At 26.2% G+C, this 15598-nt stretch overlaps 1 protein-coding gene across 1 annotated transcript; it reads right to left on the bottom strand.

Annotated features, from left to right (window-relative positions):
* Window positions 1-1176: 1176 nt before the first annotated feature.
* LOC108469254 (1-acyl-sn-glycerol-3-phosphate acyltransferase 2-like) lies at window positions 1177-10138 on the bottom strand. The gene is made up of 11 exons (XM_017770144.2): window positions 10001-10138; window positions 9801-9923; window positions 9185-9224; window positions 8558-8631; window positions 7125-7184; window positions 5748-5825; window positions 5017-5175; window positions 4068-4196; window positions 3395-3487; window positions 2112-2198; window positions 1177-1569 (listed from the first exon to the last, which is right to left on the bottom strand). Exons 1-11 carry the CDS (start codon window positions 10079-10081, stop codon window positions 1381-1383), a joined length of 1113 nt encoding a protein of 370 aa, XP_017625633.1. The 5' UTR covers window positions 10082-10138; the 3' UTR covers window positions 1177-1380.
* Between the last annotated feature and the right edge of the window lie 5460 nt (window positions 10139-15598).

The raw sequence follows: 15598 nt of genomic DNA, 5'->3' as shown, positions 1-15598 counted from the left end.
GTCTTATTATTCCAATTTTATTATCTTTTCCTTATTTATATATATATGATAATACAATAATATGAGCTCATCAGATTTTGGCATGATCTTACTTTACAGGGATGGATTTTAACATATTGAAAATTAAATTCAGGGTGAGATGGTTTTTCAATTAAAATTAGAATAAAATGTATGAAAAGCTATTATCTGAGCATTTTTCTAAAAATTATGTCCTTATATGATTATTTTAAAATAAATGACAACTAAATCCAATATTGCTTAAAAAGAACAGGAAATGAAAGCATACTTTGAAACTTGATATATCGCATTTGGAAAGCTTTTATGTAAGCATTTTGGAAAAGGTTTGGTATTTAATTGATCACCTTTTCAGGTTTGGTATGAGCTTTGATTGGATCACTTTTGTAAGGGTTAGATGTTATATGACCATTTTAGAAGGTTTTTGTCATTATAAGATTAACCCTTAAATATGATATTTTGAATGGTTGTCATTATATAAGCAACCCTCTAATTTGAGTATTTAATATTTTTTTATCACTTTGACCTTTAACTAAGGTTTCTAGAATCATCAGTTTAGTTAGTTGAATTGAGAATTTATTGACATTGAATCCAAAATAAGGTAAAAAATCAGTTGACTTGCAAATTGATATAAATCAATTAAATTCAGTTAAAAGTTTAATTAAACTGGATTTTATAATTTTATGAATAATTTTAACCTAGGTTTCAATAGTTAAATTTTAAATAAATTTGAATTTGAAATGAAGTTGAAATAGGACACATAAGAACCAAGTCAAGAGTTAGAAAGTAGGGGTGTAATCGAGTCGAACCGAGCTTGAATACTATCAAGCTTGAGTTTTAGTTTAACTCAAGCTTAATTGAACATTTATTTTTAAGCTCAAGCTCAACTCATGATATAATTGAGTTTGAGCCGTTCGAGTCTAGTATTATGAACTCGAATTTAGCTTGACTCATTGCTCGAGTTGCTAGAGGTCAAACTCAGCTCGATAATTACCAAATTGAGTTTGAATTTTTTTCGAGTTGAACTTGAGTAACTTACGAGCTCCGGTATCTTATTTACACCTCTATTAAGCAGTAATAAAATATTTAGTCTCATTCATTATCATCTTAATCATATAATTAAAAAAAAAAGCAATTATTGATGAGAAATAGAATTGAGTATTGATTTCTAAGCTCTCTCTTGCAAAATTATATTTTTATTTATATATATATATCAAACACAACAATATATATGTATGAAATCTATTCTAAATTCCCATAAAATCCAACAACTCTAGTTACTTCGATGACCAACTCAGGAACATTATTATTATTATTATTATTATTATTATTATCATTATTATTACTTAGGCTTTAATGTAGATATTATTGTGTACAAATTTGAGTAGCTTTGATCTTTGGTGGAGGCATTTTGGTGAATTCAATGAAAATGTGAACAACTATGGCAACACTTCCAATAATGGTGGCTAAAGTGGGATATTGCCATCCACTTGAGAGCCTTTTCAAAAATATCCATCCTCCAACTAAAAATATACCGGCGAATATTAGAGTAACCTACAAAAATAAAAATAAACAATCACCATATATATTAGCAAATCAATATATATATATATATATATATACATATTTTTATTTTTTCAATTCTTAAAATTTAATTTATTTGCTTTTAATTTTAAGAATTTAGCTCATTTACATATTTGATTTAAAAATAAAATTCATTTGATGACACTATTAACATAGCTCTTTTGAATTTGAATATATATTATCAATTAAACCTTAAAATTTTAAATTAAAAATGATAAGGGACTAAATTTTAAAATTCTGAAAAGTACAGGGATTGATGACATATAGGGAAACGTCCCTAGCTCACCTTCCCTCCCTTAAATATTTTTGAAATCTCTCATTAGATTTCTGAAAGATTTTAAAAATTTTAATTAGGCTCTTAAAAACTTTTAAAAATTTTCATTAAATCTTTTAAATTGTTGAAAATTTTAATTGAACCCCAAAATTTAATGAGGACATATTTAGAAAAAAAAATCTTTCAGATAATTAAAATTATAATGTACTAATTTTGTATGATAAATTGATAATCTTACTATCAATGACTTTGTTGAACGACGAAACTCTGTGATTTCTTCTTCATCAAATGTGCCCGTTGCTGCAAAATTTTCCAGTAGTTCATCCTGGAATTTTAGCAACACAAAAATAAATAAACAATGAGCATTACAACTTTTATTGAGAGAGTTTTGTTGATTAATCAAAATATAAACAAAATAAAAGTTTAATTGTTGTTTTAGTTCATCTAGAAGTCAGGAATTCGATATTGGAAGGGTTAAAATAAAAATTTAAAAGCTCGGGGGTTCAAAGTTAAAAACAATTGTTTAGAGAGGGCTTAATTTGTATACTTTATAATTGAAAGGGACTAAAGTTAATATTAGGCTAATCACCCAAATTTGAATGTCTACCCAAAATTTGGGAAGGTTTGAGCAAAAATGTTAGACACGAAAAATGAGTCTAAACATAAATTAAGCTTGTTTAAAACATGGATTGGGATCAAGCTCAAACATTCAATACTCGATCTCAGCCGTACCTAGTCCATTTTCTAAGTTTATGATATATTATATTATGTTATTTTTATATATAATATAATTTATAAATTTCAAAAATTAAATCAATAATAATATATATACTGTAGACATTAAAAAAATGTTAAATTGCATGTATAAAATTTTAATGAATAAAAAATATCGATGGACTAAAATGAGCTTGGGTTAACCATTTACAAATATGAATGAATTTGCACAAAATTTTAGGCTCCTATTTTGGATTGGGTGAGGCTTGAACAAGTAAAAAGTGTGTTAATATCATATTTAGGCCTGATCTGACTGTCACTACCTATCCCCTCTAACTACACCCTTGCTCACTATGCTGAAATTTGAAATTTAATCTCTCGGTTTTAATTTAATATTATTTGGCCTCTCTATTCTTAAATTGTAATTAGCATGCCCAAATTGATAATACCATTAATTATTGTCGTTAAAGTAATAATGTTAGATTTTTTTTTATTGTTATTTGGTTGTGCAATCAGGGTTACACAAAAACCCAATAACTCATATGTTTAATTAAATGCTTGCATTCTCTCTTCTCTTTTTTTTTTTTAATACATCATCACTTTAATCGCAATTACTATGGTATCGATATGGGCCCTACTAATATCATTATAAAAGTAGAATGATCAAAATATGTTAAATTAAAATATAGAGAACAAACCCAAATTTTTTTTTTATAATAGACTAAACCCATATCTAGACCTAAAATAAATAAATAAATAAAGAATAGACTGAAAATTGGAAATTGAAAAAGAAAATTGCATGTATACCTTGGCAATGAACCTATTTCTACACCATTGAGCAATGCCTTGATCTGATTCAGGCAGATCCTTGGTTGAATATCTCTTTATATGCACTACCACCTGCGTTATATTATTATGTTATTTTAAAAAAGTACAAAATTACAACAATTTTTTATATTATATTGAAGAAAATATATATATAGATATATGATATTTTTTGATGTTCTACAATGATATAGAGTTCCGATTGGATTTAAAGTTGAGTCAGATCAAGCTCTTAAATGAATATTAGATCTCTCAACCCTGTCCCCCTATATCTCCATACATCCACCAGGCTCAAAACTATGATCTTAAGGCATTAATTTCTTATTAATCGACCCAACAAACGTTAGTAAACAAATGAATTTTTCGGATATATACACAAATCCGTGCATGCCAACTAAGCCAAAAATTCTTTAATTTTTAATTTCGATCAGGGTTAGATTCAAAATTTTGAATCTTGACAATTCAATCCCGGATATAAATAGAGGAAGGTAGTGACCTTGATCCCAAAATTGATAAATTTATCATTTAATCTCTTTAAAATGTATAAAATTATAATTTAATATAATAAAATTACACTTTAATTCCTTAAAAATTTTATTATTTATTTTTTTACTATATATAGTGTATGTGTGTATGTAAAAACAATAAAGGTTACCTTGCAAGGTTGCATCTTCAAAAAAGTGAGTAAAGTGGGGAAGAAAGGTTGGTGTTTGGGAATAGCAATTGTAACATCATAAATTGCTGGAACAAAGGATCTCAAGCTTTGTACTGCTGTTACTATCCCCTGAATATTTATATACACAGAAAATTAGCCCAACAATTAATAAAGGGTTAATATAATTTGACAATTCAGTTCACTTTGATACTTGTACTGTTTTTTATTCACTTTTGTTGAGAGGAGGTCGGACTTGTTCTAGGAGAAACTTTCTAAGTGTTGTCTATCAAGAGTCAACCAACCTCTCAACAATGGAAGTATTGTGCTTCGAGTGTTTGTGCTCGATTTATTCTTGGATTTTGTCTCATGACTCCGCATAAACCCTTAACGGGTTCACAAGATGGGATTGCCTCACCCGCCAAGGAAATGTGAGCACAGTGATAGTATTCTTACTCACTAATGCCATAAATGGGCATGAGTTCAAATCTCATCAAGACCAAATGCTCACATTTCTTTGGTGGGCGAGGTGTTCTCCCTCTATGAATCTGAACAGAGTTAGGAGACAAAATTTGGGGATAAAACCAAGCACAGACACCCGAGGCACAATACATTCACCATTTAGGGGTCCATTGACTCTCGATAGATAACACTTCAAAAACTACTCCCAAAGTTAGTTCGACCTCCCCTCAATAACTTTGATACCTGAACTTGGCAACTAAGTCCTTTTTGGTCTCTAAACTTAGATTTTCTCAAGATTTGATGACGTGACAATGTACGATTGTACCATATCATCAATTTTTTTATATTTTCTAAGTTCAAGAACCAAAATGAACATAACTACAAAGCTCAAGTACAAAAACGAACCAAAAAATATAGGTATCAAAATGAAATTTATTACCTAATTCAGGGATAAAAAAATAATAATATTTTTATTAAAAAAAAAAAAGACCTTGGTCTTGGGGATGAGGACATTCTTAGGGATGGGGTAGCCTTTAGAAGAAGCAAATGATTGAGCTTCAACGAGTTTATCAGCCGTTAAACGTGTTCCCTCCACAAATATTGTCATCCAAAACGGCGTCGGATAATCACTTAACGCTTCAAAACTTGACTGCCAATCACATCAAGTAGATTACAGTTCATAAATATATATTTATGGGGTTAATTCTACATAGCTTCCTCAAACTATGTTACAATTTTTAAATTGGTCCTAAAACATCAAAACATTATACTTGAAACCTCAAAGTATAATTATCCGTATCAATTAGACCCTTCCATCAACTTGTATGTTAAATAGCAGCTCAAATATGGCATGTAGCGCATTTAAAATACGTGCATACTTATTACATGAATATCTTCTATTTGACACGTTTTTAAAAAAATAATCATACTAAATTTTATTGGTGGTGTATGTTCTTTTAATACATCAGATTTGAGCTGCACATACAATAGGTACACGTGTTTGCAATTTAATTAATGTGTTTTTAAAAAGCTCCATGTCGTATTTAAACTGACATTTAACATCTAAATTAATGACGACTAAACTTATGTAAGGATCTAATTAACACAATACTAATATATCGGGGACTTAATTAAAATATTTTGACAGTTTGAGGATGTTTAGTAAAATTAACCCACATTATATTTATATAATGTGATGAGGAAAAAGAAAATTTAAATTACCTTCAATTTGCTTTCATCTTTTGCCCAATTTCTATCCAGGAAAATAGATTCTGAAAACCAATTTGTCCATCCAAACACCTGCCAATATTTATTTTATGGATAAAGCAATATTTAGTATATGAACTTAGCATTTTTTTTAATTTGGTCCCCTTTTTTTGTTTGCATTAATCTCGAAACTAGGCAACTTTTCCCAGTTTAGTCTCTGAACTTCGATTCTGATCAAGTGCGTGACATGATATTCTGAAATTACGTCAAGTCATTACTTGAAAGTTATTAATTTTTTTACATAATATCTAAAAATTAACAAATATATAATATTTCCAAAAAATTTAAGTGATGTTGTGACTTAAAATCATAGTGGCATGTCATTATACCTTATTGAAATCTAAGTTGAAGGACCAAATTAGAAAAAGATGCCAAATCTCGAGATTAATATCAGGGCGAAGCGAGAAAAAAATTTTAGGGGGTTGAAATTAAATTGTAATTTTACGATAGTAAAAATACAAAATTTAAAGAATTAAATCAAAATTTTATCATTTTTAAGGGGTCAAAGTATAATTTTACATTTACTAATTTTAAATTTTAAAAATTTTAAAGGGCTAAAATGAAAATTTTTCTATTCCCTTGACCGAATCACCTACCAACCCCTAGATTCGCCGTTTATTAATATCGGACAAAACAATTTCAAACACTAAAAAATAAAATAAAAAGTTATCTCCCTAAATGTCACTTTATCCCTTTGTTTTTTTCTCAAATCATTGGTTTTAGTGAACTTTTCACGAGAAAATTATAATAAATTAATAGATAATACTCTTTTCTTGTCGTTTATCCTCTATTTCACTGGTAGACTTTTTTAAAATATTTTTCCATTTCTGTTAAACATTTAGACTAAATATGTATAAGCCTTAAGTACATAAAATATTTCATGAAGTTAACATACCACTAATAATTATTTTCCACAAAATTAAATATCACTTAAAGTGCTTTTTGGTATCATGAGAATGTAATATATCGTTTTTCAAATACAAGATTCACAATAATCACACTAGCAATAATATTTTTAAAATATTGTCTTATATGTCAAATCAACAAATAATTTAAATTTTAAAAATATTCAAAAATAAGAATTCAAAAAAATTGTCAAAATAAATAAAATTCAAAAATTAACATAACGTATACGTTTTCATCAATATGTCCACTATAAAAACAATAAACTAATTCTATTTAAAAGGTTGATGATCAAATTTTATTATTTTTAAAATATTGAGAGCTAAATTCAACTAAAAAGAGTCAAATTAATAAAAATATAAACATTAATAGCTAAATTTACTATTATACCTAATTTAAACAATAATTAAGCGAGGTTGAAAAACTCACCGGAAGGTATCGTGTTGTTTTCTTTACTATTGTTAGTGCACTACGAAGACAACCCACGCGCTGCCATAAAATATATTATATAAAAATTATAATTAATAAAAGGTTAAAATCTATCATATGTCCTTGTACTCTTCAAAATATTAAACTTAGTCCTTATATATCTATTTTAGGAATAAAGTTCCTGTACTTTTAAATTTTAAAATTCAGGTACAATTTGTTAAACTGTTAAGTTTATTTTGCTATTTGTGTGACATTTTAAAATTTAAAAATACTCACTGGTAACAATGTAATTAAAAATAACATTGTAGTAAACCCAATTTAATAACATAATTTTAATTGTGATAACCGTTGGATTTAAATTTTGAAAGCAAAGAAATAAAAGGACTGAATTTTAAATTTACGAAGAATATAGTGACTTATGACATATTGTAACCTTAATAAAAATATGTAATAAATAAATCAATTTGTTTACCGATAAAAATAAATTAAGTAATTCAAAGTTTGGTTAAAATATACTCCAAGCCCTTGTACTCTTTTTATATTTGAAGTGTAGTCCCTTGCTTTTATTTAGAGTTTACAATTACAATATAATTACAAATACATGACTAAGTAACTCCAAATTAAAATCAAACTAATATCAACACAAATGGATTAAGAATCAAAATAGTCTAGATTAAGGCCCCACACATGGCAATTGAGCATTGTCTCGAACCTTTACCAACTGTACGAAAGCCTTACTGACAATCACTCTATTTTTCAAATTTCAAATTTCATATCCAAATGTTAATACCATTAAAATTTTTGTGTAAAATTCACTGATGCGACATTTTAAAATTTTAAAAATGTCAAACTATATTGTTATTTACCCAACCATGTTTTTTTCCTTTTTGGGACACCTAACTATGAAAAGTTACAAAATTGTCACCAAATTATTGGTAATTTTCCTTTTTGGTCACTTAGCTATGAAAAATTACAAAATATCACTCAACTATTTGATTTGTTCTTTTTAGTCACTAAATTGTCTTGGAGTTTTTGGATGTTTCCATTTTATGTTAGCCAGTTGGTGACCAAAAAAATATAAAATTGAATAATTAGGTTACCAAAAAATAAATTTACTAATAGTTGAATAACTATTAATATAATTTATCCTTTAAAAATATCAAACTTGATAATCATATAAGAAAAACATTATAATAAACATTAATTTAATAAAAATAATATTAACAATTCGATTTTCATATTTAAACCTTATTCTTCATATTTATATTTTTATATATAATTATAAAAAGTGAAATGATATGTGTATAATATATACAACTCTGTGTTTTTTGACTCAATGATTAAGATATTCAATGGTCTAGGTGTGGTCTGAATTCAAGTTGCGCTAGTCGCGTTATTAGGGAGTTACCCTCCTCTTATAATTAAAAAACTACCTGTGCTAAAATCCATGTAAGTAGCGTATCGGAATCTGAAACATGATTAGGCATAATAATTGCGTGTTCCTTCCCTGCAGGAGTCAGTAGAAATTGGTTATAATCGATTAAGTCAGTTTTATTGGTTTTAATTCAGTTAAGTTTAATTAAATTAGTTGGTTATCAATTGTTAACATTTATAATCGAATTAATCAACTTAATTAATTTAATATATTGATTTTATTTATTTTAAATATATATAATAAACATATAATTTAAATATAATTTTATAATATATAAAAATTTAGTTAATTAACTTACTTAATTGACTAAATCGATTGATGTTAAGCTTATTTAGTTAAATCAGTTAAATTTAAAGATCGTTCAAATTAATCAAAAAATTGAATCTTAACCTTATCATAAATATAAAAATAATATAAAATATAACATGGTCAAGATAATTGCACTAATTTTTTTCAATTTTAAAATATCTAAAAATTTATATGTTAATATTTGATTTAAAAATGTCAATTATATACGTTTTTTAATTCCTTGAAAATTATATGTTAATTTTTACAGTACATATTTGCATTCATGCTTAAAATTTATTCATTTAATTACTATTATTATTATTATTATTATTATTACCCATCAACTGACAAGTTTTGGCATCTGTATGCACTTTAACCTGTAACAGGAAACCAAATAAATTATGACTACAAAAATAAATAAAGTGGGAACAATATATAACAAAAAAGGGGTTAAATTTTACGGAAAGGCCTTCTACTATGTGTTTTTAGTAAATTTAGTGCTTTTATTATAAATTAATTATTTATGGTCCCTATACTTTTCGAAATGTATATTTTCAATCACGAAGACATGTGATGATATGACAGAGAGCTAAGGTGGGAGCAGGCAGGTTCTTACCTTTTTAGCTAAATGGAATAATAACAACTTTGATCCCTTTCAACTAAAAATAATTTAATTTAAGTCATTGTAAAATGAAAATTTAACTTTCACCCCAAAATATTTATAATTTTATTTCACATCATCATATTTTTTAAAAAATAAATCAAGTCAAATTATTTGACTAATTTGAAGAAAAAAAAGTTGATCTGGTAACTGAAATACACATTTCGAAAAAAAAAATTGAAGATTCAAAATAATTAAATCATAGTAAAGGGACTAAATTAAAAAAACATATAGTATAAGAACCTTTTAAGTAATTTTAAGGAAAAATAATGCAAAAGAAAGAAAAGAGAACCTCAAAGCCAGACCACCATTCCATCAACCAAACAACCTCTAACCATAACAACTCCGTTATTGCTCCGTTAATTCGCCGGAATGTACTTTTCGACACCGGCCAGATTGTTAGATAACAACTCACCTGAAAATGTGTATATATAAGAATCGGCAACTATGAATCATGAATCGTGAACGAAACAAGGGAAGTTGAATAATTACTTGGATGAGGTTGACGAGGATTCCGGTGAAGATGAATAACGAAATGAACGGAATACCGCCGACGATACCGGAAAATTCCATTGCCTCTCTGTGAGCGATTAATTGGTGGTATGGGAAGTAAACGAGAAGGTAATCATCTGTATATATAAAGATTGTTGAAATGATGTTGGTCTTTTTTTCTTTGGGTAAACTATACTAGTAGTTACTCAACTATTAGTAAATTTCTCTTTTAGTCATCCAACTATGAAAAGTTACAAAATGGTCACTCAACTATTCAATTTTTTTCTTTTTTAGTCATCAACTAACTAATGTAAAAATGGAAACAAAAAAAAAATTCAAGATAGTTGAATGACTAAAAAGGACAAAATTAAATAACTGAGTGACTATTTTGTAACTTTTTATAATTTAATAACTAAAAAGAAATTTACTAATAATTGCGTGACTACTAGTATAATTTTTTCAAAAGAGAAATTATATTAATTGTGAATTGGTATGGGGTAGGATGCTAGAATAGTTTTGCCCTTGTTTAGGGTAATTCTAGATTTAATCGATTTTAATGTGATTAACGAATATAAAAGAATCTCGAAGGAATTATTAATGGTTAAAATATATCATCAGTTTCTGTACCTTTTAAAATTCGAAGTTTAGTCTTTATATTTTTATTTTTAAGAATTTAGTTCTACTTTTTAGATTTTAAAATTAAGTCCAATTGTTAACACCGTTAAAAAAAATTTATTAAATTTGTTGGTGTGACATTTTAAAATAGACAAAAAAAAATACTCATTTAGCAGTCATGTAACTAAAAAGTAACGTTGTAATGAACCCGAATTTAACAAAATAATTTAATAGTGTTAACAATTGGACTTAAATTTTAAAATCTGAAAAGTAGAAGGACTGAATCCCTAATAATTAAAGCATAGAGGCTAAATTCTAAATTTGAGAGAAGTACAAAAACTTATAACATGTTTTAACAATTATTAATTGATACAACCTTTTATGGTTTCCGATTTGTGTATTGTGGATTAAAAACAACATTATTAGAAGAGCTTTACTCTCGTTTAAGGGTTTAGTTCAATTCAATTTCATTTTTAATTGGATCCAATGTAATTATTAAATATCGGAAAATTTCATAAAAATAATATTAATTAATACTCACATTTTATTGGGTTAAGTTGTAAATATCTCAACATCTACTAAGCAAGGTTCTTAATTTTAAGTATTGTGGAAGAGTTTTGTCCCTTTTTAAGAGTTAGATTCGGTTCAACAACGGATTTAGTTTGAATCCGATATAATTACTGAATATGAAAAAATTTCAAAAGAAAAAAAATTATATTAACACATTATTAAATTGAGTGATAAATAGTTTAACGTCTCTTCTTAAATAATGTTATCGATTTAAGTCTTGTGAATTAAAATAAAAATACTGCCAGAAGATTTTTCCTACCATTTAGTAATTTGATTCAACTTAATTTTAAATTTAATAGAATTCAATGTGAAAATTGGATATCGAAAAATCTCAAAAAAATTACAGTGTGAATTAATACTTACCTTTGTTGATTGAGTTTTCAATATCTCTTAAATAAAGTTTCAGATCTGAATCTTACAAGCTTTTGTCCCTATTTAGGCATTAAATCCAGCTCGATTATAAATTTAGTCGAAATTATTGAATATTGAAAATTTTTCGAAAAAAAAATAATTAACCCTCCCTCTCCTTCCTGTATATGAGGTAACATAATTAAGCGGTCGTCACCATATTTAATTAGCAGCATTCTGCTTAGGGTTTAGGGTTTGGCTTCTCTTTTTATTTATTTATTTATTTATTTCGGTGCATAGAGTAAAGGAATTTAAGGCCCTAAATCTGACAAGTTAATGTGTAATCTCTTTAAGGGTGGCTAAGTGCACTTTTTATTTAATTTGAGTTTATTTTAAAATATTTTGTTAAAATGAGATGAGGTTGATTAATCCAGTTGTTGTACATGATAGGTACATTGATTGATGACACGGCATGTGTTTCGTCATTGTTGCGTGTCTAAATTTGATTGGTCTATATCATTCAATTTTAATGAAGTTATAAAAATGAATTGAAATGTGTGACGGAAGTCAAGTTCAGAAGTATCAATTTGAACATTAAAGTTAAATTCATTGGCTAAATTGTATATTTATCCTTTTTTAGAAAAAAATACAAATGAGTTCGTAATTTAGATACGATTGAGACCCTCGAAATTTTGAGATTTTCAGAGTTTCATCCACGTAAATCAAGTTTGAATTATCTTCAAATTTATTTTAGTATAAAATCCACCTTCCATAACGAAGCCAATAGCACAAGGATAGGACTTTGACTCCCTTGATTAAATGAGAAATTTGTTATTTTAACCGTCAGTAATAATTAGTTATCTAATTTAAGCAGTGGTGGAGTCAGGATGTTAATTTTGGAGGTAAGCTAAAATTAGACATGCTACGTAACAATCGACTTAAATATATAAACAATCGATTCAAAAGAAGAAGAAGCAGTATTTCACCGTAACAGTCAATTCATAAAAAGTATTGCAACACGACAATTAATTTAAATATATAAACAATATATTCCAACATGGAAATTGATTTAAAAATAAAAAACAAGCGATCCAAAAGAAGTAATATTTTTAAGAAATTATAAAAATCTTAAACCTTGAGGGGCCTACTTATATTTTTGAGACGATTATAGTATATCTACAAAAGACTAAATTACAAAAATTTTAAACTTTGGGGAGACCATAGCCCCCCTAGCCTCTAACCCTAACCCTTTGATTAATGGAAAAAAATATTTTTTTTCCTCTCAAAAAAATTAGTAATTTAGTTTAATCCCCATTAACAATTTTTAACTTTCACTCTTTTTTATTTATAATTTTATCAAACCTCAAATTTTTTAATTTAGATCCAAATATATTTTAATTTATCGATCATATTTTATAATTATGTATTCAAATTATAATGGTTCAGATTTATTATTAATAAATATTAAATCCAATAATTTAATATGACGAAGTGTTTAACTTCGAGTTTTATATTATGAAATTTATATGATTAGTTAGTTTGAGTTTAATTAGTTAATTAGTTAAATTTATTCAATTCAATCCTTCTATTGATTGGTTTGAATGAAGGCTATTGATATATATATATATATAAAATACGAGTTGATATTTGGTACATTGATAATGCATTTTATAACTTCACAAATAGAATTAAAAATTACCATGTGCCTTTTTTTTATATGTATTTCCTATATCCATTTAAATCAAGCAACAATCGCAAAATTATGTTATCCATGTTTATGTTTGCTCTATTGAAATGGTTTATTTTATTGATAAAAATAATATATTTATTTGATTATAAAAGATATAAATATTATTTTTAAATAATAAAACTCGCACAAAACAAATTACTCAACCCATGAACACTTACTTATAAACTTACGAGTATAATTAGAGGCAAGTAGAAGCTTTGGTCTTCTTATAAATTAAAACAAACAATTTAAATCTTTTTAACTTTTAATTAAATAAAAAACTATATCTTTTAACTCTCTAAAAATTATTTTTTTAACACAACTTTATTAATTTTAACCTCTCAAAATATTAAAATTTTATTTCGACGTTTCTTAAACAAAATTCTTAACTTCATCTCTATATAAATTCAAAATTCAAGAAGAAATTTCTTAAATTATATCTATTACTATATATAAAAGTTTTGCCTTTGTTTTTTAATGGTTTGGCGGTGGTTACAGTGTTAATGGGTTAGGTCGGGCTGAATTTGGATCAAGTCTAAGTATAAAATTAATATATTTTATATTTGTCCAAGTTTGGTCTAGCTCAAATATGAGCTTAAAATTTTATCCAAACCCATCTATTTTTACAAAATACTAACCTAAGCCCATTTTAGGCCCACCCATATTATAATTTAATAATATTTTCAAAAGCATTTATTTTTATTTTAATAATTTTATTTTGAAATTTTTTATATAGTCTTCTTAAAATTATTTTAATATTTACATTAGAGTAGTATTATATATTTAGTATAAGTTTATTTTTTAATGTGTTATAAATTACATAATATATAAAACTAACATAATATAAAATATTATAAACTTAAAACGGATCAGTCTGTCCATATCTTAAACGGGCCTAATTTTTTTGTCTAATCCCATTTCCAAGCCAAATATTTTTACCTAAACTCTCCTAAATTTCGGGCGAAGACCTAGACAGGTAACTCGGCCCATGAACAGGTCTAATTGTGATAGAATTGATATGTTTTGTTTTATATATTTAAAATATTATATATTTATTTTAATTGAAAAATGTATTATATATTTATATGTAAAGGAAAACTACTTTTTTTGTTTTTATTTTTAAAAACAATATATTTAAAGGATTAATTCGTAGGCTCGTGAATTGATTGAAGCTTCGCATATGATTATCTAACATAAAATGTTAAAGATTAAAATTTTATTTAAATAATAAAATATTATTTAAAAATTATTTTAATTTTAATTTAATTTTATATGATTTGATCCATAAATATACTTGCAAGTGTATATCTAATTTGTTCCAAACTGCTTTATTTTATTTATAAATGATTTTTTCAAGATTGAAGCGTGGAAGCACAATACCCAAAATAGTAGATAATGATAGAAACCTAAGAGAATGAGCTTAATTAAAGCTAAATATAGATGAATAAACTAAATGATTTATTATAAAAAGTTTATTCATAAATTTACTCACAAGTCGTTTTAATATTTGGACAAAAAAAATTACATATTTTTAAATGATTAATTTTTTTTTTACAGTTCATCTAACGTTTATAAAAGTAAATCATTGTCATAAACACATCGCAATTATATTACAAAAAACGTGGGTTGTGGGGTGAACATTTATGACCAATAGACCAAATACAAGAGTTCAAATGTTTACTCAGAATTTGACAGGGGTAAATCTAGGGGGCTAGTAGGGGCTCCGGTCATCCTAAAATGATAAAATTTTGATTTAATTCTTTAGAAATTACATTTTTACTATCATAAAAATTACAATTTAATTTCGCCCCTCTAAACAAATTTCCTGGCTTCGCCCCTGGAAGTTGATTTAATACATGTATATATTTTTAAATAAATGATTTTCTTAAATTATCATAAACTTTATTTTAACAATTAACAAAATATGATATTATTAATAGTAATATTTGTAATTTAATTTTAGATATGTTTGAACAACATGTTTATTTGCAAATTAATTTAAGATTGATATATGATGTAACGACTTGATTTTTATTGGTGTCGGAAAAATTCGGTTTGAGACTGAATTTCTTAAATCGAGTTAATCAGATATTAGGACTGAATAAGTATGTGTGAAGTGTGGAATTGTAGGATCAAATTTTAAATTGTTAATAATAGTACAAATACTAATTTGTAAGGTGACCAAAATGAGTGGAAATCAATTTAGAATTTAGCAAGGCCTAAAGTGGAAATTAACCTAGGGTTATGCTAGCAATTAAACCATTGTTTTACATGACTTAGTGGGTTGATATGGTTTAAACCATTAATTGCCATTAAACTTTAGTTGGGATGATAAG

This window comes from Gossypium arboreum, chromosome 8 (genome assembly GCF_025698485.1).
Source record: "Gossypium arboreum isolate Shixiya-1 chromosome 8, ASM2569848v2, whole genome shotgun sequence".
NCBI lineage: Eukaryota > Viridiplantae > Streptophyta > Magnoliopsida > Malvales > Malvaceae > Gossypium > Gossypium arboreum.
This window is presented reverse-complemented; position numbering and strand designations above follow the sequence as displayed.

Coding starts and splice junctions, on each gene's coding strand:
- LOC108469254 (XM_017770144.2), bottom strand. CDS start 10,081: ATGGAATTTTCCGGTATCGTCGGCGGTATTCCGTTCATTTCGTTATTC. Junction 4,197..5,016: donor TCCTCATCCCCAAGACCAAG/GTCTTTTTTTTT, acceptor ATAAATATTCAG/GGGATAGTAACAGCAGTACA. Junction 2,199..3,394: donor GAAATAGGTTCATTGCCAAG/GTATACATGCAA, acceptor CTAAAATTCCAG/GATGAACTACTGGAAAATTT.